This window comes from Tamandua tetradactyla, chromosome 3 (assembly GCF_023851605.1).
Source record: "Tamandua tetradactyla isolate mTamTet1 chromosome 3, mTamTet1.pri, whole genome shotgun sequence".
Classification (NCBI taxonomy): domain Eukaryota; kingdom Metazoa; phylum Chordata; class Mammalia; order Pilosa; family Myrmecophagidae; genus Tamandua; species Tamandua tetradactyla.
In genome coordinates, this window is record NC_135329.1 from 193557700 (window position 1) to 193584242 (window position 26543).

A 26543-nucleotide genomic window follows, 5' to 3' on the forward strand; every position below is an offset into this window, starting at 1 on the left:
TCAGATGCACACACGCAGACACACACACACACACACATATACACACACACCTGCCTCCCCTGGCTGCCCTGAGGATCTCACAGCAACCCATGTCCCCAAATCCCCTGTGTTCCCCGGGTGGAGGGATAGAAGACGCTAGTGAAATCCAAACCCCAACACAGTAAACGAATTTGGGGAGGTTGCAGCCTTGCTAGGTTGAGATTATGCAGAAAGCCTAGAGCAGACATATGCAGCCCCTAGTGACCCCCAATACCTCCTCCTCCTGGGGGAAATCTGGGGCCCATATCTGCACCAATCCTGCGGGGTCTGCCACCACACACACAGACAATTCATCCAGAACATATATTCCACCCCCTCCCAGCTCCTGCCTGCCCCAGCCCTCTGGGCCATTTCCCCCCTACTTGCAAAGCTCCCGCAGAGAAGACAGGGGCAATGGTCCAGCCACCCCCACCATCCTTGGGTCAGTCCTTGCTCTGGCAGAAGGCCTCCTCTCTCCTGGCTACACAGCCACTGCCACAGTTCCCCCCTGGGACACTAGTCAACCCTGGACCCTTTCCCTGCCTTTCCCAGGCACTCAACCCTAAGCTCCTCTGAGCTCTTTGCCCGTTTAAGGGTCAGGTCTTACCTCACCCTCTTTCCCAAGGACACAAGAGGCCCAGGTGCTCCCTCAGCCTAACTTGCTGTCCCCTCACCTGGTCCTGCCCAGCGCCCCCTTGCCTCCCGCCCTACCTGAAGCAGTAGCCGCCGCCTCTCGGCGCGAGCCGAGCCCCCGGGCTCCCAGCACCCGGCCCCCCGCGGGGCCTGGGGACTCCCGGGGGGCGGGGGCCCGCAGGGGGGCCCGGGCTCCGGCGCCTCACAGCACACCAGGCTCACGGTGCAGCCCATTCGGCCCGGCGCGCGGCGGGACGGGGGCGGGGGGACGCGGGCGCCCCAGAAGCCGGCCCGCCCCCTCCCCCGGCGATGGCTCGGCCCAGGGCGCCTCCGACGTCGGGAGGGGAGAGGCGACGCCCCCCGCCGGGAGCCCGCGCTTTCCCGGCCCGGAAGCTGGAGAGTGCGGGGCTGATGAGGGGCGGCGACACGGGCGCCCGAACGCCGCCGTGCCGGAGGGAGACCCGGGGGCGCGGGGGGCGCGGGGAGGGATGCCGGCGGGGTCCCGAGGACGAGGGCGGCCGTCCGACCGACTCGGAGAGAGCGAGAAAGACCCCGAGGGCGCGTCGGGAGAAGCAGGAAGCTGATTAGGGAGAGTAAGGAGAGAGGCAGACACCGGGAGACCGGGACCCAGGGGGACAGCGACGCGGGAACCGAGCTCTGCACGCGGGAGACCAAGACCCAGAGAGGGTGAGAGGCCGGCGGGGAATTGGGGGATTGGGGAAACCACAGGCTTGGGCAAGGCAGTGTGCTGGTGTTTACGTTGGGAGGCGGGGAGCGCGGTGAAAACAGCTGCTCAGTTCTAGCAACTCAGAAAAAGGAGAGACCCCGGCGGGAAGACCCTATTCCCAAAGAACCAGAGCACGGTTGGGTGGTCCACTGGGAAGGACCAGACCTCCCTGTGGTCCTTCCTGGACGGTGGTCTCCCTCCCACCCTTTTGGGAATGGGTACCAAAGCAGGGAGGATGGCACTAATGACCAACGCTCACAGGGCCTCGTTAGCAGACTGAGAAGGGGGTGTGTAAGGGACACATGGTGGGACCCTCCCCTGCCCTCCCCACCTCACCACGTTCCAACCAAATGGTGTAGAGACTGGCACAGGAATACGGGGACAGGCAGCATCACAGCCTCTTTGTGCCACCTGGCGGTGATGAGGAAGAAGACAAGAGCAAGTGCGAGGGATAAAAAGGAGGAAGAAACTTGAATTAGAACTATTGCTGCTACCACCAAGGATGAGTCATGTTTGGCCCACAAGTGCATCTACCCCAGGTCTGCCTAAGGGGAACTATCCCCCATCTCACCTCCTCTGTCCTGGTGACTTGATCCTGCCACTACCACTTCTCCTCTGCAGGGTCTTCTGCTCCTGCCCACTGAGTTGAGTTTCCTCCTCCAAGATGCTGGGCTGGGCCTGAGTCACTTCCCAAGCGGCAAACCCCGGGAAAGGCTGTGCGGAACCCACAGTCACAAGTGACGGGGCCAGGCTGCGGCACCCTGCTCTCCATGTCCCACCAGCCCAGGCCTTCCCAGGTGAGTCGCCGCCGGGAGACACCTGGGGCTCAGGGGTGGCTGGGGGAAGGACTGATGCCAGGAACAAGGGGCAGAGGAATCCTGGGTAGAGTTAAGGGATGGCCAGAGAGCACATTTTTGTGTCCATGGGTTTTATAGAGAATCTGGGCTGTTGGGGGCTGCAGAAACCCTTGTCCAACCCCTTGGTCTACAGATGGGGAAACTGAGGCCCAGGGAAGGCAAGTGGCCTGCCTGAGGTCACACAGTAAATTAGTAGCAGGGCCAGGATGGAGACCCAGGTCTCTTGACTCCCAGCCCAGTGCTCCCTTTACCCCATCCCCTACCCTGCTCCCTCACTTACCTTCATTGCCTTCTCTCTTCTCCACTCTATCCCTTTCCACTTTCAAACCCCAGCCGCCTGCCAGGCAGGACACTTAGGCTTCCCACCCCATGTCTGCCCCAGACTCCAGGCTCTTAGAATAAGCCCTCCTGGCCTCGGGGCCACAATGGCCCTCTCTGGGCCCCAGGACTTTTTGGGAGGAGAACGGGCTGAGATTCCCCCTGGAAGGCAGTGGCAGGCTCACCACACACCAGGCCCTCTGACCCAATCCCCACTCCTTCTGCCTCCCACTCCTTGAAGAATTCACATTTTCCACTCAGCTGGAGCCCAGGAAAGGATGAAACGGTGTCTCAAGGATGATGACTCTTTGGCAAGGCTGAAGCTTCCCCATGGGGAAGTGGGGGGGCCGTCCCTCAGCCCAGCTTCACACATACACTCATTCGGCCGCTTGCCTCATGTTGAGACTGAGAATATGGGCCTTGTGGACACCCAGGCCGAGTTCAAGTTCTGGTTTTACCACGTGCCACTTGGTGAGCTTGGATGATAGGCTTGACCCTCTCTGTGCCCCAGTTGCACTTGAGTAAAATGGAGTTAATAGCCTAAGAGCCAGAAATGAGACAAGGCATGTAGAGCACCCAGCATGGTGCCTGGCACCCAGGAACTGCTTGGTGAAAGGAGACCACTCCATCAGCTTCACACACCGGCTCACAAGAAAGGTTGAGTTTCTTCACCCTGTTTGTTACCTCGCTGTGTGACCCTAGCTAAGTCATTCTGCCCTTCTACATTCTGAGTCATCTCCTGTCCAGAGCCAGGACAGCCCGAGTCACAAGGAATCACTTCATTTCTAAGTAACCATGGCAGAAGAGGAGACTGTCCTCAAGGTCACCAGGGACCTGAAAGGTGAGTGTGTCCTGAGATATGCTGGGATTGAGTTTGGGGAGAAGGGAAGAGGTCTTGGGGAGCTTCTCCCACAGCATCCTCTCTTGCTGATGTCAGATATCTGCCATCCTCCCCGCAGCTGCTGTGTCTGCCATCCTCCGGGGCTACGCAGACCGGCAGCAACCGGTGACAGATGCCAGTGCTGAGCTGCACAGACTGTGCGGCTGCTTTGAGCTGCTGCTGCAGGTGGGTGCCCCTCCCCACCCCGTGGTCCCAGACCCAGATAATGGGGAAGGCCTTTCCAGAGACTGAGGGAAGAGTCCCTGACTCCCTTTGTTCCATTCCCTGGCTCATTCCCTTCTGAGTCTGCAAGCCCTACCTGGCATCTAACCTCATTCACTGTTATTTCAGCCTGAAAAGTGGGGGTGGGAAAAGGCCAGAGTGGGGTGGGGTCAGGGGCTGGGGGGGTTAAAGCTTCAGAGGCATGAGCATCCTCGGAGCCTTTCCTGGGACTGTTTAGAGTCCCAATCATAAGGATCATTAGCTTGCATTGAGCACTTACCATGGGCCAAACTAAACCATTCATAGAGTACCACCTTCTTTGATTCTCACTCTAATCCTATAGAGCCTTGACAACCTGACACCGCACACACACCCTTCCCACTTCTCTGACTTCATCTCCTTCTGGTCTGCCTCTCATCTGCTGCACTCCAGCAACACTGACTTCCCTGATCCTGTAGCACACTGGGCAAGCTGCTGCTTTTGGGCCTTTGCACTTGCCATCCCTGGAATGCTCTTCCCTTGGGCATTTGCATGACTCACTTTATTTCCTTCAAGTCTGGACTCGAATGTCACCTCCTCAGTGAGGCCTTCTCTGCCCACCCTAATCTAAATTGTCAACACACACATCACACATATACCACATGCAGTACCATACACATGCACACGTACTCACACACACACACACAACACACATACCATATACACACACACATGTACATGCATACATGCACCCTCTGTTCCCTTTTCCGACTTTATCACTATCTAACCTACTATATGTTTTACTTATTTAGGCTGTTCATTGTCTTTCTCCTCTACCAAGATGTCAGCTCTCTGCAGTCAGTTTGCTCATTTCATATCCCTTGGACCTAGGGCAGGTCTTGACGCCCACTAAGCTCCCATTGGGTATTTTTGAACGAGAAATGAGAGCACTGAGGCTCAGAGAAGTCAAACAGCTTTTCCCTGGGCATATGGCCAGCAGAGGCAGAGTCAGGACCTGTAGTCGGGTCCGCCTGCACGAGATGTCCCTCTCTGCCACACCTAAGGTGGGTTCTGGTAGAAAGCATTTCCACACTGTTTTTCCCTCATGCTTGGTCCCAGTTTGACCAGAAAGAGCACAGGAGCTTCCTGAGGCCTCGGAAGGATTACTGGGACTTCGTCTGCACTGCCCTATGGCAGCAGCGTGGGGATACAGAGCCGGCCCGCTTCGTCCGCTCACAGGACAAGGTATCCAGGGCCAGGTGGCGGGACGCTGGCCTCAGGAGTGGGGCCATCCTCAGGAGAGGATGGAGGGAGGAAACATAGGCCTGCAGGGGCCCCTTTCTCACAGACCACAGACCCCATCACCCGATCCCTGTCTATTCTAATTCTGTCCCCATCCTTCTCTGTCCTCATCCTATTCTGACTCCTACGGGCTCTGCAGTTGAAGACCCCACTGGGGAGAGGTCGTGCTTTCATCCGCTTCTGCCTCGCCCACGGACAGCTGGCCGAGCTCCTGCAGCTCTGCCTCCAGGACCCACAGATGACCAGGTGGGGCTGCTGGAAAGTTCTTCCTGACATCCTCCCACAGATACTATATGAGCTTATTTTCCCTTCTTCATAAAGATCCTTCCTTTACCCCCAGGGGATGATTTAACATCAAGGACATTTAAAGTGAGATTAGGGCCCTGGTAGGACCATGGTGCTGGGACCCTACTCTCAAAGGGCCTCAACCCTTGCTGTGCAGTGGAGGCTGATTCTCTGAGGTCAGGAGTGGCGATAGCACCAGGGTCAAAGACTGAGGGCACTGTCTCCACAGGGAATGGTATGGGCACCGGAGCCCTCTGGTGTGCCCTGAACTCCAGGAAGATATCCTGGACTCTCTCTATGCTCTCAATGGGGTGACCTTCGACTTGGATCTGCAACGGCCAGACCTGGATGAGGCCTGGCCAATGTTCTCAGAGTGAGTGAGTCCTCTATGGAGAGAAGACTTTTCTTTTCAGTGCCTGCCCCCATTACCACCAGCCCTCTCAGACAAGCTCTCAGCCTCAACCCCATCATCTCTCCCTCCTTCCTGCTCCCTGGCTCCTTGATCCTCCACTTTCTTAGCTTTCTGCTTTCCCTGTGTAATCTCGTGCTACCCTGGGAATGATGCTTAAAGTACACACTCACTAAAGAGTTGTTGGAGGGTTGGAAGGGCAGTTGGATATTGAAATGAAATGGATGGGTGGATGATTGGATGGTGGGATGGATGAGTGAGAAGGTGGGAAGGGTGGTTGATGAATGGGTGGTTAGACAGATCTTGTATCTGGGGACCAAGCCCACCACTGGGAAGAGGCCTAGGGTTCCCCCGCCCCTTTCACTTTCAGGTCACGCTGCTCCAATGCCAGCCAGACTCAGGGAAGAAGACCTAGAAGAATCAAAGATTCCCCAAAGAAGGTGCCTCTGTCGCCTCTTCTCTGTCTCTGGGGGGACCCCCAGGTTGAGCAGTAATTGAGTCCTAACAAATAGAAAGGCTAATATGTGGCCCTGGGGCCTAGGGAGCCAGAGGGGAAGAGAGAGCTTGTATTCTTAAGGTGGTGTGGATAGCAGGGAGAGAAAGGACACACTAGCACCATCTGAAGGAACCACTGGGGCAAAGGGAGGAGGATGTGCTAGGAGGGTGACTGCAGAAAACAGATGGAGCCAACTCTGCTGAGTCCCCTGCACTGAACTATTTACAAATACCTCAGTTCAGCATGGGGAACAATTAAGAACCTGGTTTCTTGGTTCAGATCCCATCTCCACCCCTTCCTAACCATGATGCTTGGACAAGTTATTTGTCCTGCCTCACAGGGTGATTGTGAGGATACATTGAGACAACCCACGTATAGCCCCAGGCCATGTTCTCAGTAAGTGGTGTCTCTCAGCATTGTCATCCTTCCACAAGCATGTGTTGCACCCCCACCAGCTCCCAGGCTTCAGGTACAGATACTATTAGGACTCAGTCTCTGACCTCAGGGAACTAATGGTCTGCTTGGGGAGTTTGACACCTGAAGGAACACATTGCAATACAGCATGTTAAATGTAGCAACACAAACGTGCACAGAGAACATGGGAGCACAGAAAGGGCCTTTCAGCTGGATCTTGGTCTGCTGATGCTCTCATCACAACCCTACAAAGTAGTTTTGACTTTTCCCATTTTTGCAGGTGAAGATACTGAAGCACAAAGAAATTTAATCCAGCAGGAAGTCTCAAAGGAGAGGGATGGGAGGAACTTGGGGGAAAATAGATCAATGCAGAAGAGCGAGGGAAAGGAGGGAAAAGAATACAAGCTGGAGGCAATAAGGGAAGGGCATTGAGAAGCACTGCTGTTCCCTCAGCAGATCAATGTGTAGGTCTCAGATCACCTGGGTGTTGGCTTAAATTCCGATTCCTGGGCCCTACCCCAGATCTACTGAGTCAAAATTTCCAGGGGGGTGGGCCTGAGAATTTGGCAAGCCCGTTGAATTAGAGCTGCAGACTCTCCCATGCACCAGATCCCCGAATTGTTACCAAGAGGAATAATGGGTTTGGGGGCTTCTCTGCAGATCATAGCCGCACGTGGAGACCCGAAAGGAGTTCAGATGGAGGAGCCACATACCAGCCAAGCTGGCTGTCGGGCAGATGCCCCCAAGGAAGTCTGCTTGGAGGGATTCACCTTATCTCAGCATCTTCCTCCCTTTTTGGAAAAAAAGAGAAACTTATCCAGCAGCTTCAGGCCTGCCCAGAACATGTGGGAAACAGCAAGGGAAGAACTTCAGCAATACCAGGAGGAGGGGACCCCAAAGAATGGGATCTGCCTGAAGAACACGTATAATGCCCAGGGCCACGGGGACAGGGCCTGTGGGGTTCCTAAGGAGGTGATAGGGACAGAGGATCAGAGGACAGCAGAGAGGATGCATGAAGGGGAAGTCGGGTGGGGTCATGTCCAGAGTGGGGTCTCCAGCCACAGAGGGATGATGGAGAAAGCAACATCAGGGAACAGACCAGAGTGGGAGATGCCTAGCATCCTTGTGGAGCCCTGGGTCCTTCAGGGCCTGGGAACAAAGGTAGGCTCCACTACAGAGAAGCCACAGGAGCAAACAGGAGTGGCCAGTGTGGCCAGGAGAGAGGAGCAAGCAGAGGCATCCCTGCAGGAGGTGGTCAAGGTGAGAGCACTTGAGCTCTAGACCTGTCTATCTCCCCTCTCTAACCTGGCCCAGAGATAGAAGTCTCTAAAGACAGACTGGGGCCCCTCCAGCCCACAGAAGTGCTTCTCTTGGTCTTCACAGAATCAGTGTGAAGGATTGTAGGATTAGTACAATTTGAGGGATGCCTTTTGAAAGCCATGTATCCTCAGTTCACCACAGTCTTCACCCCTCCCTGTTGCCTCATACCAGGCCCACTGTATTTATAAATTAAATATTACCTGTCTAGTCCCTGAAGGCATTCAAGTTTGAGATCCCTTCCTAATCACTCTTTGGGGCAGTCATTTGTTCTCAAGTTCCAATTCCCTCCTTATTAGCAGGATTCTGCCCTGCTGCTGCAGACCCTCCCTTAGTTGCTGTTGTTGTAGATACTTCCCCTGGCGTTCATTCAAGATTACTATGAAGCCTTCCATCAGCCTTCTCTGTGGCCAGATTTCTTCCAGGTCCTTGGGTTTTGTAGCTTCCATCCTTCAGTGAAGGAAGAAATGATGGCCCTACACTCACCTGAGGTAGAGTCTAGAACAGAGCCAGGTGTCCCAGCTCCCAGCACTGTCGCCAGTCCTGCCTGCTACCCAAAGGCTGGCCTTGTATTGTCTGGGGTCTCGTGGGATGCATCAGGTCAGTCCCCAAAATGGGGTCTCTGCCCTCCTCTTCATTCAGCTTTCCTTTCCCCTCCATCCACCCTCCCAGAGCCTCAGACATGGGCTCCAGAAGGCCCAGGAGCAGGCTGAGCACCAGGAGGAGCTGCTGAATGAGCAAAAGGGGGCGCTGAAGGCACTGCAGGAGCAGCTCAGCAGGTAACCTTGGCAGCCACCAAGAATGAGCACAAGAAATGGGGCCAGAGGGAGCTAAGGTGCTTCCTGGCTCCTGCTGTCAATCACAGTCTAACAAGCAAGCATCCTTCAAACATCTCCCCTGTGCCAGGATGTGGGCTGGGCCCGACTTTAGGACACTGAAGAATACAGGGAATTTTTCCTGCTTTCCCAGTCTCCCCAGCCACCCCTCCCCTTTGTCAGCCCCTCCCTCACTGGCCTCCCCCTCTAACTCCCGAGAGAGATACTCATGTCCTGCACCGCCCCCCCCAACTCATCCTTTCCTCCTCTGTTGCCTCTTCTGGGTCTCTTCTCTTTATCAGTCCACTCTGCCTCCCACATTATTGTCATCTCCCTCTTTTATCTCTCATTTTCTTGTTCCTCTTGTTCAGTCTCTTTCACCTTCCTATTCATCACAGTCATTGTCGTAACTGTCATTTACTCAGCATTTACTGTGACCCCTGGCACTGCTCTAAGTGCTTTCTCATGACCTTATGAGAGGTCTACAGGTATTTCCATTTTATAGGTGAGAAAACTGAAGCTTAAAGATGTTCCACAATTCACCCCGTGTCGGCTAGTTAAGAGAGAAGCCGCCATTCCAACCCAGGTGGCTGATTCCAGTGCCAGCGGCCTTCACCCGGACACTCGGTCAATGTTTTGAGTGCTTATATTTCAGCCTCTCTGTCTCGTCCCTCAGTATCCCCCACCATCCATCAGCATCTTCATCTTCTCATCACGTTAATCTCAAGAGTTAATGTCTCTACTTCTCCCCGCTTGATCTCTCAGTGATTAAATTTCTCTTACATAGTTTGTTTTGTAAAATATCTCTGCCGTGAAACAGACTTCCTTTGCGGACTCAGTCTTTTGGTGTCTCTCTCCCTTGGTCTCTGTTCCTCGATCTGCTGCCTGCCTCTGCTGGAGGTGCCAGCCCAACCCCAGCCTGCCACCTGCCATTCCTCCAGCCATTCAGTCACTCCTCAGACACTCCAGAAATGCACTTATGGAGACAGCAGACAAAAGTCCGGTCCTCATGGAGCTTGCATTCTAGTCATGGAGACAGTTGATGAATATGATAAGCAAGTAAAATATAGAGAATATTAGAATGTGGCAAGTTCTCAGGGGGAAAAATAAAGCAGGGAAGAGGATCGAAAATTGTCAGGGAGTAGGTTAAATAAAGATGATGAGGCCAGGGAATGATTTCCTAGAAAGGTGACGTTTGAGTAAAGACCCAAAGGAAGTGAGGAGTGAGTCCTTTAGATCCATAGTAAGAAAATGTTCCAGACAGAGGGAGCAGCAAATGCAAAGTCCCTGAGGTAGGAACGTGCCTGGAAGGTTCTAGGAACGTCAGGGAGGCCACTGTGGCCCCAGTGGCATGAAGGAGGGAAAGGATGTAGGAAAAAGTCAAATGGCAACAGGGGCAGGTTAGGGAGAGCCTAGAAGGCCAGTAGAAGGACGTTGGCTTTAATTCAGAGCGAGATGGGAGCCATTGAGGGCTCTGAGCAGAGGGTGGAATTGATCTATGTTTGTTTATTTGTTTTGAGTGTCAAAAATGTGTTTACTTGCTTCTTTTAAAAAAATTAATGTTTTTTAGTATAATCACTGAATTATGCATCTATCACCACAATCATTTCTGGACCTTTTCATCACCCCCAAAAGAAACCCTATACCCATTAGTAGTGACTCCCCATTGCCCTCCAAACCCCCAGCCCTAGACAACCACTACTTCACTTTGTCTCTGTAAACTTGCCTATACTAGACTGACTCACCGCTTTGTGGGGCTGGATCTTAAGAAAGCAAGGATGGAAACAGGGAAGCCAAGAAGAGGCTATTCCGTCAGCCAGGGGAGAGCTGATGCTGTTTCAGATCAGCTAGTAGGGATGGAGGTGGCGAGAAGCTGTTGGCGTCTAGATAAATTAAATCTTAAAGTGAAATGTTGGTTCATCCCCTGTAAAGTAACAGGCAAGGTGAGGCCCAGACTTCATTTCTCTGAACAGGTGTCAGGCCGCACATAGTGCTCAGTTTGCGATGTGCCTGTGTGTGTGTATGTGCGTGCATACATGGACTTTGGCTAGAGCGGCACCACCAGCTTCTCCCAGGGGCTTCTTGTCAGGCAAGGCCCAGCCTAGCTCAGTCCTGAAAGCCAGCCAGGTGCCTCTTCCTTCAGTCTTTTGTCATCATTCTGTGTCCAGGTGTCAGGAAGAGAAGGCCCAGCTGCAGCACGAGCTGGAGCAGAAGCAAGAGGAGGCTGCGAGAAGGGACGCCACGTATGAGGAGAAGCTTGGAGGGCAGCAGGACCTGGTCCAGGCCATGAAGCGGCGGGTGCTGGAACTGATCCAGTAAGAGCCGGCACAGTGCGTGGGGGAGGCCGAAAGGGGGATGGTTTGGAATGCGGAAACCGAGTTATGGAAATTTCAGTCTACTAACAATTACCAAGCAGGGTTCTGGAACTTTTATGTATGCTAACTCATTTCCTTCTTTTCACCAGTCCCTACTGTCATTCCCATTTTACTGTTGAGGAAACTGAGGGTCAAAAACTTGGCCACCAAGGACACACAGCTTGTAAATTGCCTAGCATCCTCTGACTCTAACACATGTCCACTCCCCACCCACACATATGCACACACCTACTAGGGGTAGGAGAAGGGAAAGGGACTACTGAGTTGAGAAGGAATTGGAGATGAAGGAGGAAAAAGTCTCAGAGGTTAACAAAGGAGTAACTCCATGTCCTACGCCTACCTGCACCCTCAACTTTTTCAGACCACCAGGCCTGTCAACCTGTCCTAGGTCCTAGAGGCCAAGCTCAGTAGGATCCCTGTATTCACCGAAGAATGGAGGTGATGTATAAAGCATGGTTTCTGCCCTTCAGTTTATTGGGGAAGATAATTCACATATATATGTTATTCTTTCATATATATAGTTCAGGAAGTGGAGACACTAGACTCAGGTTCCATTAAATTGGAAGGGTCCTGAGAGATCATCTAGGACTAAATCATTTTGCACAAAATCTGAGTGATATTAAAGGTGATAAAAAGGAGAGATCAACTTGAAAGAACCAAGACTGTAAGGAATTATTTCCTCCAAGGAACTATCAATTGGAAGAAAAGGAGACATAAAAATTAGTTATTTATATCACAAAATAATTTAAGGCAGCTCACAAGAGAAGCTATATACAATGTGATTATTAAAGCAAATAGTAGAGCAATGGAAGATATAATAGAAGAAGAAAAATATATATATGAACATATATATATATCCCAGAAGTGTTAGGATTTGAGTTAGGGTTAGAATTCAGCTCTGAGCGTCTTGGGGGTGGGATCAAAAATGGAAATACTACAAGTTGTCCACATCTCACTCTCTATTCCAAGGAAATACACCAGTTCATCAAGAAAGACAAATGTTTTTCCTGATGCTAATGACATTAATCACCTGGGCCCTCAGGCAGGGAACCTTGAATTACACAGTACACTGTCTCTGGCAGACATTTTGTGGAAGATGTGATGTGGGCAAAAACAAAAAGAGTCACAGAGGTTGTCTTCGGAGTCAAGATGGTAGGCTGACCACATGTCACCTTTCTCCTGACCTAACTAAGGTGATTGTAGAAGAATAAAATTTACAATGCAGGGAAATAGGGAGGAACTAAGCACAGATGAGAGATTTCTGCAAATTTCCAGAAGCTGGGCAGTAGGTAGAGAAGTAGATACTGAGGAAGTCCAAGTTAGAAATAGGCAAGGAGAGTTGCAGAGCTCACCAGCCCTGCGGAGCATCAGGATCTAAGGATGCCGCATATGCAGAGAGTAGGAGTGACATGAAGGGCACAAATCAAGACAATTAACTGATAAAGTAATTAGAAAGAGCAGTCAACACCTCCTGACTCCTGTTTGCCTCCCCACCTGCAAAACACCCAGCAGGCAAGAATCTTTCAGACAAATAATCAGATGAAATTTAGAAGCCCCAAATTAAAAAAAAAAAAAAAACCGTCGCTAAAAGAAATGTACACGTCCCAAATAGAAAACCAGTGTACATTGGCATTTGGAGCCTAGCATGACAGGTGCCCATGCCCAACATCCCGAAAGGAAAGGCCACTAGTCAACCAGCCCTGTTCATACTCAGAGCTTCCCATAAACTTTTATTTTACCTTTCTGTGTCTGGATTCATTTTTTGCATGTGTATATCCAGTTGTTCCAGTACTATTTGTTGACAAAACTATCCTTATTATCCAGGGCTTGCCATATTTTCTTAGGAGTCCCCAAAGACTTTTTAAACTTTTTATTGCGAATTATAACATATATACAAAGAAAAGGAAGAAAAAACAATAATTTTCAAAGTATAATTCAATGTAGTTACAGAACAGATTTCAAAATTTGTTACGGGTTACCATTCCACAACCTCAGATTTTCCTTCTAGCTGCTCCAAAACCCTGGAGGCTAGAAGGAATATTAATAGGGTGATTCAGCAGCCATACTCACTTGTTAAATCCCATTTTCTCTGTTATTTCTCCTCCCTCTCCTTTAATCCTTCTCCTGATCCATAGGGATCTTTAGGCAATGCCTGCTCTGACTATTCTTGTTGAGAAGAGGTGTCCACATTAAAAGATAAGGGGATGAAATTAATTGATAATCTTAGACAGGCTGGTGCCTCTGAATTCCAGGATTTATCTGACCTAGGAACCCTCTGGGAATTATATGTTCCAGGAAGGCAAACCTAGTGCATGAAATCTTTATAGAGTCTCATTTCGAGCCCTCGGTGTTCTTAAGAGTCAACAGAAGTGATGTTGATTGGGTTAGCAAACCATGGCAATTAGCACTGTTTAACTGAAGTTTGCATAAGAGTAGCCTCTAGAATAGTCTCTTGACTCCATTGATCTCTCTTGGTCACTAATACCTTATTTTACTACACTTCTTTTTTCTCTTTTTTGGTCAGGAAGGTGTGGTTGATCCCACGGTGCCAGGGCTAGACTCATCCCTGGGAGTCATGCCCCACATTGTGAGGGAGACTTTCACCCCTGGATGGCTTGTACCATGTAGGGGGGAGGGTAATGATTTTCCTTGCCGAGTTGGGCTTAGAGAGATGAGGCCACATATGAGCAACAAAGAGGCTTCCTGGAAGCAACTCTTAGGCCTCATTATGGGTAGTCTTAGCTTCTCCACTACGGAAATAAGTTTCATGAGCAAAGCCTCAAAATCCAGGGCTTTGCGTATTTTCTTGGAAGCCCCCAAAGGCTGAAAGAATGCCCACGGTTTCCCAGATGGGAATTTTTTTTTATCCTGATGAGGAATTTTAGTCATTCTCTCTTTTTTATTTATTTTTTATTTTTACTTCAGACCCTCAAGGGACTCTACCAATACTTTTTAAGTATCATAGTCTGAGATGTATCCAGGTATTACATTAAGTGATGCAGAATTACAAGGCTTTGTTTCCGTTCTAGAGTCCAAGAGTTTGGATTGTTTAACTGAGCTATCCAGGCAGGTTGATTTAGATTGTTTGTTACAGAAAATTAGGCTCTAGACAGAATAAATCTCTCTGTCTTTAGTCTTATACAGTAGGTGGAGGTCTAGATTACATACACTTTCATCTTTTACCCTGTATCCTGATTTACCTTAGTCCCAGCCCAAATTGGCTTCATTTTCATCCCTAATTGAGGCCTGATCTCTTTTTCAGTTACTTTAACTGTTATTGTATACAGCTATGCTAACTTTCAGGGCTGCAGTACTCCATTTCTGGGTCTTAGGTGCCACAGATTTACTCAAAATCCCAGGGAAACACCAGCTGATAACATATAGCTCAGTGTCTCCAAATCTAGAAATACACGTACCACTTCAGACTAAGTGTGGGTACCAGAAGGGCTTACAATCTAGGCTCCAATTTTAATATAAGTATTTTGTGAATGAGACCTTAGCATATTTGTTCTTTTATTTCTGGCTTATTTTGCACAGCACATTGTCCCCAAGGTTTATTCAGTTTGTTGCATGCCTCTCAATGTCCTTCCTTTTTGTAGCCACACCATATTCCATCATATAATGTACTGCAGTTCACCATTCTGCTTCTCAGTCACTGTGCCTCCGGCTCCGTCCATCTAATGGGCACCTTGAATAATGTCCAAAATGAACAAACCATGTCTTAAAGTCAGCACTCTCAATTTCAGACAATTCTCGTTGGTCCACAGAGACAAAGAACCGACAAACACAGCCTCACCAAATATCAAATAAAAACTACCCCTTATCACTTGTCCCCCCCCCCAATTAGTTGCCCCTGGTAGTGCTGGGTAATACCATTGATGTCTTCCTGTTAACTATTGCTCATAGCATGCATTTTTAATCCACCCCCACCCCTCTACTGTTGACTCTTTGTCCAATATCAAACCTTTGAAATAGTTCATGCAAGAACTTATTTATAATTTTACATTTAATCAGTGGGATACATGGCACTCTACATCCCCTTTCAATCATATTCACCTTTGATATGGTAATGTTACTTATAACCCTTCTAGTTAGTTACCATCACTTCTATCCATTCCCTCACATTTAAGCCCAACATCATTGGGTAGCCTTTCCCTTTCTCTAGCTCTTGTATCCCTCTAGGTCTACTATATTCTATAGTGTACCTCTGAAATCACATTTACCAGAGTCAGGATAGCAAAATCGTATAATATCTTCCCTTTTATGTCTGACTTGTTTCACTCAGCATCATATCCTCCTAGTTCGTCCACTTTGTCATATGCTTCAGGCCCTCATTTCATCTTACTGCTGCATAATCCATCGTGTGTGTATATATATATATACCACATTTTGTTCATCCACTTGTCTGTTGACAGGCACTTGTATTGTTTATGTGTTTTGGCAATTGTGAATAGTGCCACTATGAACATTGGTGTGCAAATGTCTGTTCGTGTTAATGCTTTCAGCTCTTCTGGGTATATACCAATTTTGGTATTGTCAGGTCATAGGACAACCAGATATCTAGTTTTCTGAGGGATCACCAAACTGTTTTCCACAGTGGTTGCATCAATATACATTCCCACCAACAGTGAATAAGTGCTCCAATTCCTCTACATCCACTCCAACATTTGTAGTTTTCTGTTTGTTTAATAGCAGCCATTCTTATATGAGGTGATAGCTCATTGTCGTCTTGATTTGCATTTCCCTTATAGCTAATCATAATGAGCATCTCTTCATGTGCTTTTAGCCATTTGTATTTATTCTTTAGAAAAGTGTTTATTTGTATCCTCTGCCCATTTAGGGTTGTTTGCTCCTTTGTTTTGAACTGTATAATTTCTTTATGTACACAGGATATCGAGCCTTTATCCGATATGTGGTTTCCAAATCACATATTTCTCCCATTCAGTTGGCTGCTTCTTCACCTTTATGACAAAGTCCTTGAGGCACAGAAGCTCTTGATTTAAGGAATTCCCATTTACCTATTTCTTCTTTTGCTACTTGCACTTTACGTGCAAAGTTTAAGAAGCTACCTCCTTTTAAAAGATCGTGAGGCTGTTTCCCTGCATTTTCTTCTAGAATTTTTATGGTGCTGGCTCTTACATTTAGGTCTTTAATCCATTTTGAATTAATTTTTGCATAGGGTATAAAGTAGGGGTCCTCATTAATTCTTTTGGCGATTGATATCCAGTTCTCCCAGGCCCATTTATTGAAAAGAATATTCTGTCACAGTTGAGTGGATTTGGGGACTTTATCGAACATCAATTATCCGTAGATTTGGTGACCTATCTCCGCACTGTCAATTTGATTCCATTGGTCAATATTTCTATATTTGTGCCAGCACCATGCTATTTTTTTAAACTTTTTATCAATTTAAAAAAAATTACAAGAAAGAAACACAAACATTCTTCATATATGCTCATTCCATTCTACATATATAATCAGTAATTCACAATATCATCACATAGTTGCATATTCATCATCATGATCATTTGTTAGAACATTTGCATCAATTCAGAAAAAGAAATAAAGAGACAACAGAAAAATAAAACGAAAACAGAAAAAAAAAAATTTTACATACCATACCCCTTACCCCTCCCTTTCATTGATCACTAGCATTTCAAACTAAATTTATTTTAACATTTCTTCCCCCTATTATTTATTTTTATTCCATATGTTCTACTCAGATGACAAGGTAGATAAAGGGATCATCAGACACAAGGTTTTCACAATCACACAGTCACATTGTGAAAGCTATATCATTATACAGTCATCATCAAGAAACATGGCTACTGGAACACGGCTCTACATTTTCAGGCAGTTCCCTCCAGCCTCTCCATTACATCTTGAATAACAAAGTGATATACTTAATGCATAAGAATAACCTCCAGAGGGCGGGCCACGATGGCTCAGCAGGTAGGAATGCTTGCCTGCCATGCCCAAGAACCCAGGTTCGATTCCTGGTGCCTGCCCATGTTAAAAAAAAAAAAAAAAAAAAAGAATAACCTCCAGAATAACCTCTTGACTCTGTTTGGCATCTCTCAGCCATTGACACTTTGTCTCATTTCACTCTTCCCCCTTTTGGTCGAGAAGGTTTCTGAATCCTTTGATGCTGAGTCTCTGCTCATTCTAGAGTTTTTCTCAATCCCTTGATGCTGAATATCAACTCATTCTAGGATTTCTGTCCCATGTTGCCAGGAAGGTCCACACCCTGGGAGTCATGTCCCATGTAGACAGGGGGAGGGCAGTGAGTTTGCTTGTTGTGTTGGCTGGAGAGAGAAGCCACATCTGAGCAACAAAAGAGGTTCTCTTGGGGGTGACTCTTAGGCCCAACCTTAAGTAGGCTTGACCTATCCTTTGTGGGGTTAAGTTTCATATGAACAAACCCCAAGACTGGGGGCTCAACCTATATCTTTGGTTGTCCACACTGCTTGTGAGAATATCAAGAATTCAACTTGGTGAGGCTGGATCTTCCCCTGTTCTGACCATTCCCTGAAGGGAACTTTGCAAATACTTTTCCATTCACTGATCAAATCACTCTGGGATTTATCGGGGCATCACCTGGGCAAATCAACAAAATCTCATGTCCTACCCAAGTTTCCAAGTACTTATGGTGTTCAACCAACTATCTACATAAGTTATATTAGGAGATGCACTAGTCAAAATATAAATTTTGTACCAAATAAACATTTTTTGCTTTAGTCTCACACATAAGTTGAAATTTAAAAATATTAATTACCATCTATTTTCAGCACCCTGCAGTAATGACATTCCTTTGTACTTCCTCATGCAAAAACATTTTTTAAATTTGTACATTTAGTCACTATCAATATTTACTCTAGGCATCCCTAGATTATACCATCTCAATCTTTATCATCTATCTTTCTTTGTGATTTCATTCTCACATGCAGCTTCATTCAGTGTTTTAATATAATTGTATTGCAATTAGGTAATAATGTGCTGTCCATTTCTGAGTTTTTATTTTCAGTCCTGTTGCACAATCTGTATCCCTTCAGCTCTAATTACCCAATATCTTACCCTATTTCTGTCTCCTGATGGTCTCTGTTACCAAGGAAATATTCCAAGTTTATTCACTAATGTCAGTTCATATCAGTGAAACCATACAGTATTTGTGCTTTTGTTTCTGGCTAATCACATTCAGCATAATGTCCTTAAGGTCCATCCATGTTGTTACATACTTCATAACTTTATTCTGTCTTGTGGCTACATAATATTCCACCGTATGTATATACCACAGTTTGTTTAGCCACCCTTCTGTTGATGGACATTTTGACTGTTTCCATCTCTTGGTAATTGTAAATAATGCTGCTATAAACATTGGTGTGCAAATGTCCATTTGTGTCCTTGCCCTCATGTCCTTTGAGTAGAGACAGCATATAGATAGGTCCTATTTTTTAATCCATTCTGCCAGTCTATGTCTTTTGATTGGGGGGTTTAATCCATTAACATTTAGTGTTATTACTGCATGGGTAATACTTTCTTCTACTATTTTGCCTTCTGGATTTTATATGTCATATCTAATTTTCCTTCTTTTTACCTTTACTCATAGTCTTCCTTTCTACACCCTTCTCCACACCTCTCTCTTTTCTCTCTTTTTGTATCTGTCTCTAGTGCTCCCTTTAGTATTTCTTGCAGAGCAGATCTCTTGGTCACAAATTCTCTCAGTGATTTTTTTGTCTGAAAATGTTTTAATTTCTCCCTCATTTTTGAAGGACAATTTTTCTGGGTATAGAATTCTTGGTTGGCAGTTTTTCTCATTTAATAATTTAAATATATCATCCCACTGTCTTCTCACCTCCATGGATTCTGCTGAGAGATCTATGCATAGTCTTAATGGGCTTCCCTTGTATGTGATGGATTGCTTTTCTCTTGCTGCTTTCAAGATCCTCTCTTTCTCTTTGACCTCTGACACTCTGATTAATAAATGTCTTAGAGTACGTCTATTTGGATCTATTCTCTTTGGGGTATGCTGCACTACTTGGATCTGTAATTTTAAGTCTTTCATAAGAGTTGGGAAATTTTTAGTGATAATTTCCTCCATTAGTTTTTCTCCTCCTTTTCCCTTCTCTTCTCCTTCTGGGACACCCACAACACATATATTCGTGTGCTTCATATTGTCTTTCAATTCCCTGAGTCCCTGCTCATATTTTTCCATTTTTTCCCTATATTTTCTTTATCTTGCCAGATTCCGGGTGTTCCATCCTCCAGCTCACTAATCCTCTGTTCTGTCTCTCAAAATATACCATTGTAGGTTTCCATTGTTTTCTTCATCTCTTCTACCATGTCTTTCATTCCCATAACTTCTGTGATTTGTTTTTGTTTTTTTTTAATAGCTCGGATGCAGCTTCATTCAGTGTTTTAACATGATTACTTTACAATTAGGTATTATTGTGCTGTCCATTTTTGAGTTTTTGTATCTAGTCCTGTTGCACAGTCTGTATCCCTTCAGCTCCAATTACCCATTATCTTACCCTGTTTCTAACTCCTGTTGGACTGTGTTACCAATGACATATTCCAAGTTTATTCTCGAATGTCGATTCACCTCATTGGGACCATACAGTATTTGTCGTTTAGGTTTTGGCTAGACTCACTCAGCATAATGTTCTCCAGGTCCATCCATGTTATTACATGCTTCATAAGTTTATCCTGTCTTAAAGCTGCATAATATTCCATCGTATGTATATACCACAGTTTGTTTAGCCACTCGTCTGTTGATGGACATTTTGGCTGTTTCCATCTCTTTGCAATTGTAAATAACGCTGCTATAAACATTGGTGTGCAAATGTCCGTTTGAGTTTTTGCCCTTAATTCCTTTGAATAGATTCCCAGCAATGGTATTGCTGGGTCATATGGCAATTCTATATTCAGCTTTTTGAAGAACCGCCAAACTGCCTTCCACAGTGGTTGCACCCTTTGACATTCCCACCAACAGTGGATAAGTGTGCCTCTTTCTCCGCATCCTCTCCAGCACTTGTCATTTTCTGTTTTGTTGATAATGGCCATTCTGGTGGGTGTGAGATGATATCTCATTGTGGTTTTGATTTGCATTTCTCTAATGGCCAGGGACATTGAGCATCTCTTCATGTGCTTTTTGGCCATTTGTATTTCCTCTTCTGAGAGGTGTCTGTTCAAGTCTTTTTCCCATTTTGTAATTGGGTTGGCTGTCTTTTTGTTGTTGAGTTGAACAATCTCTTTATAAATTCTGGATACTAGACCTTTATCTGATATGTCATTTCCAAATATTGTCTCCCATTGTGTAGGCTGTCTTTCTACTTTCTTGATGAAGTTCTTTGATGCACAAAAGTGTTTAATTTTGAGGAGTTCCCATTTATTTATTTCCTTCTTCAGTGCTCTTGCTTTAGGTTTAAGGTCCATGAAACCGCCTCCAATTGTAAGATTCATAAGATATCTCCCTACATTTTCCTCTAACTGTTTTATGGTCTTAGACCTAATGTTTAGATCTTTGATGCATTTTGAGTTAACTTTTGTATAGGGTGTGAGATATGGGTCTTCTTTCATTCTTTTGCATATGGATATCCAGTTCTCTAGGCACCATTTGTTGAAGAGACTGTTCTGTCCCAGGTGAGTTGGCTTGACTGCCTTATCAAAGATCAAATGTCCATAGATGAGAGGGTCTATATCTGAGCACTCTATTCGATTCCATTGGTCAATATATCTATCTTTATGCCAATACCATGCTGTTTTGACCACTGTGGCTTTATAATATGCCTTGAAGTCAGGCAGTGCGAGACCTCCAGCTTCGTTTTTTTTCCTCAAGATGTTTTTAGCAATTCGGGGCACCCTGCCCTTCCAGATAAATTTGCTTATTGGTTTTTCTATTTCTGAAAAATAAGTTGTTGGGATTTTGATTGGTATTGCATTGAATCTGTAAATCAATTTAGGTAGGATTGATATCTTAACTATATTTAGTCTTCCAATCCATGAACACGGTATGCCCTTCCATCTATTTAGGTCTTCTGTGATTTCTTTTAACAGTTTTTTGTAGTTTTCTTTATATATGTTTTTTGTCTCTTTAGTTAAATTTGTTCCTAGGTATTTCATTCTTTTAGTTGCAATTGTAAATGGGATTTGTTTCTTGATTTCTCCCTCAGTTTGTTCATTACTGTGATTTGTTTTTTCAAACTTTCGATTTCTTGTTTTTGCTCATTCCTTGCCTTCTTTATATCCTCCCTCAGTTCATTGATTTGTTTTTTGATGAGGTTTTCCATGTCTGTCCATATATTTTGAATTAATTGTTTCAGCTCCTGTATCTCATTTGAATTGTTGGTTTGTTTCTTTGACTGGGCCATATCTTTATTTTTCCTAGTGTGATTTGTTATTTTTTGCTGGTGTCTAGGCATTTTATTACCTTAATTAGTTTATTCTAGAGATTACTTTCACTTCTTTTACCTAGGGTTTTCTTGCTGGATGAATTTGTTGTCTATCTGTTCTTTGACATTCAGTTCAGCTTTATCTGGACCTCTAGCTTAGGTTTTGTTTAACAGAGGAGAATTTTTCAGTTCTTGTTTTCTTGTTTCTTGCCCTGCTTGCTGGTGCCTTCCCCCACCACACACACTTAGGAGGGTCTACTTAGGTATTATAGACCCCAGCCAGATTTTCCCAGACCAAACTGGCCTCCTTTCAGGAGAAAAGAGTCACCTGCATCAGTTTTCCTGGAGGGTGAGACCCAGCAGGTTGAAAGACTTTTCTGTGAAGTCTCTGGGCTCTGTTTTTCTTATCCTGCCCAGTACGTGGCGCTTGTCTGTCTGCAGGTCCCACCAGCATAAGATGATGCAGTAGCTTTAACTTTGGCAGACTCTCCCTGCTGTGGGTGTGGTGGAGACAGAGGAGAGGTTGTAGGCTGGTTTTAATGGCTTCAAATTACCAAGCCCTGGTGTCTGAATTCCTTGAGGGAGGGATTCCACCTGAGTTGGGCTTCACTGCTCCCCTGGGGAAGGTACAGGCTCCAGACAAGCCCACAAACAAGCTCGTTTCTGCCTATGCCTGGGGCATTTGCAGCCTGAGAAGCCCTGCCACTGTATCCACAGGCAGTCAAGCCTTTGTAGAAACAGTCACAAAAACCTCTGTTTCCTTCTTTTTTTTTTCTTTTTCTTTTTCCATCAGCCCTGCCCCCTTGGCACTGGGGCAAAAATGAGTGATCACCGCTTTGACCAGGTTCACCTGAACTGGGGGCCTATTTTAGTAGTCAGAATTTGTTAATTAATTCCACAATTGGCTTTTGATTGTGCTCAGTCCCTGCTGCTGGTAAAGTCTCTTTCCTTTCCCCTCTGGGAAGCAGCCTGTGGGGAAGGGGCGCTAGCCACCACAGTTTGGGGAACTCTTGGTTCTGGGCGGGGCTCACAGCCAGTCCAGCTGCTCCAGACTGAGGTACGCTGTGTGTCTGGTCACTGACATGGCCCCAGGAGCTCTTCTGTACTGTTTCTGTTTGTTTAGTAGTTGTTCTGGAGGATGAACTAAAATGTGCACATTGTTAAGCTGCTAACTTGGCCTGGAAGTCCAGCACCATGCTATTTTGACCACTGTGGCTTTATAGTACGCTTTAAAGTCAGAAAGTATTAGTCTTCCCACTTCGGTCCTCTTTTGTAGGATATCTTTAGCTATTCAGGGTCTCTTTCCCTTCCAAATAAATTTGATAACTAGCTTTTCCAAGCCTTCAAAGTAGGCTGTTGGGATTTTGATTGGTATTGCCTTAAATCTGTAGATCAATTTGGGTAGAATTGACATTTTAATGACATTCAACCTCCCTATCCATGAGCATGGAATGTCTTTCCATCTATTTAGGTCACTTTTTATTTCTTTTAGCAGTATTTTGTAGTTTTGTGTGTACAAGTCCTTGACATCCCTGGTTAGGCTTATTCCTAGATACCTGATTCTTTTAGTCACTTCTTTGAGTGGATTTTTTTCCTTAATTGTCTCCTCAGGTGAGTCATTACTTGTGTATAGAAACATTGCAATCTTTGTGCATTAATCTTGGATCCTGCCACTTTGCTGAATTTATTAGCTCAAGTAGCTTTGTCATAGATTTCTCAGGGTTTTCAAAGTGTAGGATCACATCACCTGCAAATAATGCAAGGTTTCCTTCTTCCTTTCCAATTTAGATGCCTTTTATTTCTTTCTCCTGTCTAATTGCTCCAGCTGTGACTTCTAGTACAATTGAATAATAGTGACAATGTGCATCCTTGTCTTGTTCCCAATCTTAGAGGGAAAGCTTTCAGTTTCTCACCATTAAATATGATGCTGGCTATGGGCTTTTCATATATGTCCTTTATGAATTTAAGGAAGTTTTCTTTTATTCCTACCTTTTGAAGTGTTTTTATCAGGAAAGGATGCTAAATTTTGTCAAATGCTTTTTCAGCATCAATCAGTATGGTCATGCTATTTTTCCCTTTCAGTTTGTTAATGTGCTGTACTATGTTGATTGGTTTCTTGTGTTGAACCACTCTTGCATTCCTGGTATAAACACCACTTGGTCATGAAGTATAATCCTTTTAATATGTCATTGGATTCAATTTGCTAGTATTTTGTTGAGAATTGTTGCATCTATGTTCATTAAGGAATTTGGTCTGTAGTTTTCCTTTCTAACAGCATCTTTATCCGGTTTTGGTATTAGAGTGATGTTAGTTTCATAAAATCAATTGGTAGCGGTCCTTTTTCCTCAGTTTTTTGGAAGAGTTTGAGCAGGATTGGTGTTGGTCCTTTTTGGAATGTTTGATAAAATGCTCCTATGAAGCCTGTGGTTTTCTTTGTAGGAAGATTTTTTATGACTGATTGACTCTCTTTACTTGTAATTGGTTTGTTGAGATCTTCTGTTTCTTCTTGAATCGGTATAGGTTCTTCGTGTTCAAATCACTCTGGGATTTATCAGGGCATCACTCTGGACAAACCAACAAAATCTCATGCCCTACTCAAAGCTCCATATACTTATGGTGTTCAGTTAAGCTGTCTACATAAGTTATATTAGGAAATGCACTGGTCAAAATTTAAATTTTGTACCAAAACTTTTTTGTTTTAGTCTCACATATAAGTTAAAATTTTTAAATATTAATTACTATCAATTTTAAACCCTCTGCAATAATGACATTCCTATGTTCTTCCTCATGCAAAAACAATTTTTAAAATTTGTGCATTTAGTCACCATCATTTTACACTCTAGGCATTCCTAGATTATACCATCTCAGTCTTTATTGTCTATCTTTCTTTCTGATTTCATTTGTACCCCCAGCCCTCCTCCCTCTATCATTCTCACATTCAGCTTCATTCAGTGTTCTAACAGAATTGTGTTACAGTTAGGTAGTATTATGCTATCCACTTCTGAGTTTTTACAATCAGTCCTGTTGCACAATCTGTATCCCTTCAGCTCCAATTACCCAATAGCTTACCCTATTTCTGTCTCCTGATGGTCTCTGTTACCAGTGAAATTCTCCAAGTTTATTCACTAATGTCAGTACATATCAGTGAGACCATACAGTATTTGTCCTTTTGTTTCTGGCTAATCTCACTCAGCATAATGTCCTTAAGGTCCATTCACGTTGTTGCATACTTCATAACTTTATTCTGTCTTATGACTGCATAATATTCCATCATATGTATATACCACAGTTTGTTTAGCCACCCGTCTGTCGATGGACATTTTGGCTGTTTCCATCTCTTTGCAGTTGTAAATAATGCTGCTATAAACATTGGTAACAATGGTATTGCTGGGTCATATGGCACTTCTATATTTAGCTTTTTGAGGAACCACCAAACTGCCTTCAATAGCAGTTGTACCATTTCACATTCCCACCAACAATGGAAAGGTGTGCCTCTTTGTCCACATCCTCTCCAGCATTTGTCATTTTCTGTTTTATTGATAATGGCCATTCTGGTGGGTGTGAGATGATATCTCATGTGGTTTTGATTTGCATTTCCCTAATAGGCAGGGAAGTTGAACATCTTTTCATGTGCCTTTTGGCCATTTGTATTTCCTCTTCTGAGAAGTGTCTTTTCAAGTCTTTTGCCCATTTTGTAATTGGGTTGGCTGTCTTTTTGTTGTTGAGTTGAACAATCTCTTTATAAATTCTGGATACTAGGTCTTTATCTGATATATCGTTTCCAAATACTGTCTCCCATTGTGAAGGCTTTCATTTTACTTTCTTGATGAAGTTCTTTGATGCACAAAGTGTTTAATTTTGAGGAGTTCCCATTTATTTATTTATTTCTTCAGTGCTTGTGCTTTGAGTGTAAGGTCTAGGAAACTGCCTCCTATTATAAGATTTGTAACATATCTCCTTACATTTTCTTCTAACAGTTTTATGGTCTTAGATCTAATATTTAGGTCTTTGATCCATATTGAGTTAATTTTTGTATAGGGTGTGAGATATGGATTCTCTTTCATTCTTTTGCATATGGATATCCAATTCTCCAGGCACTGTTTATTGAAGAGACTGTTCTGTCCCAGGTGAGTTGGCTTGACTGCCTTATCAAAGATCATTGTCCATAAATGAGAGGGTCTTTATCTGAACACTCTATTTGACTCCGTTGGTCAGTAGATCTATCTTTATGCCAGTACCATGTTGTTTTGATGACCGTAGCTTCATAATATGCATTAAAGTCAGGTAGCATGAGGCTTCCAACTTCATTTTTCTTTCTCAGGATGTTTTTAGCTATTCAGGGCACCCTGCCCCTCCAGATAAATTTGGTTATTGGCTTTTCTAGTTCTGAAAAGTAAGTTTTTTGGATTTTACTTTATCATTGCATTGAATCTGTAAATCAATTTAGGTAGAATTGACATCTTAATTATATTTAGTCTTCCAGTCCATGAACATGGTATGCCCTTCCATTTATTTAGGTCTTCTGTGATTTCTTTTGGCAATTTCTTATAGTTTTCTTTGTATACGTCTTTTGTATCTTTAGTTAAGTTTATTCCTAAATATTTTATTCTTTTGGTTGCAATTGTAAATGGAATTTTTTTCTTGATTTCCCCCTCAGATTGTTCATTACTAGTGTATAGAAACACTACATATTTTGGAGTGTTGATCTTGTGACCTGCCACTTTGCTGTACTCATTTATTAGCTCTAGTAGTTTTGCTGTGGATTTTTCAAGGTTTTTGACATATAGTATCATATTATCTGCAAACAGTGAGAATTTTACTTCTTCCTTTCCTGTTTTATCTTTTTTTTGTTTTTGTTTTTTAGTTCTTTTATTCCCTTTCTTGTTTTGATGTATTGTATTTCTTTTTTTGTCTACTTGCTCTGGCTAGAACTTCCAGCACAATGTTGAATAACAATGGTGATAGTGGACATCCTTGTCTTGTTCCTGATCTTAGGGGGTAAGTGTTCAGTTTTTCCCCATTGAGGATGATGTTAGCTGTGGGCTTTTCATATATTACTTTTATTATGTTGAGGAAGTTCCCTTCTATTCCTAACCTTTGAAGTGTTT

At 44.9% G+C, this 26543-nt stretch overlaps 1 protein-coding gene across 2 annotated transcripts in view; it reads left to right on the plus strand.

Moving 5' to 3' along the window:
• Positions 1-1117: 1117 nt before the first annotated feature.
• RUFY4 (RUN and FYVE domain containing 4) overlaps positions 1118-26543 on the plus strand; it is an 80103-nt gene continuing 54677 nt past the window's right edge. Inside the window, exons 1-11 of one of the 2 annotated variants that reach the window (XM_077152028.1) lie at positions 1118-1338; positions 2000-2175; positions 3301-3394; positions 3513-3619; positions 4754-4879; positions 5076-5182; positions 5451-5594; positions 6001-6070; positions 7201-7800; positions 8530-8636; positions 10841-10987. In XM_077152028.1, coding sequence (XP_077008143.1) covers positions 3349-3394; positions 3513-3619; positions 4754-4879; positions 5076-5182; positions 5451-5594; positions 6001-6070; positions 7201-7800; positions 8530-8636; positions 10841-10987 — 1454 coding nt within the window. In that variant the 5' untranslated portion in view covers positions 1118-1338; positions 2000-2175; positions 3301-3348. Of the gene's footprint in view, positions 1339-1770; positions 1918-1999; positions 2176-3300; positions 3395-3512; positions 3620-4753; positions 4880-5075; positions 5183-5450; positions 5595-6000; positions 6071-7200; positions 7801-8529; positions 8637-10840; positions 10988-26543 lie in introns of those variants that run through there. The other variant, XM_077152029.1, reaches the window with a different exon arrangement.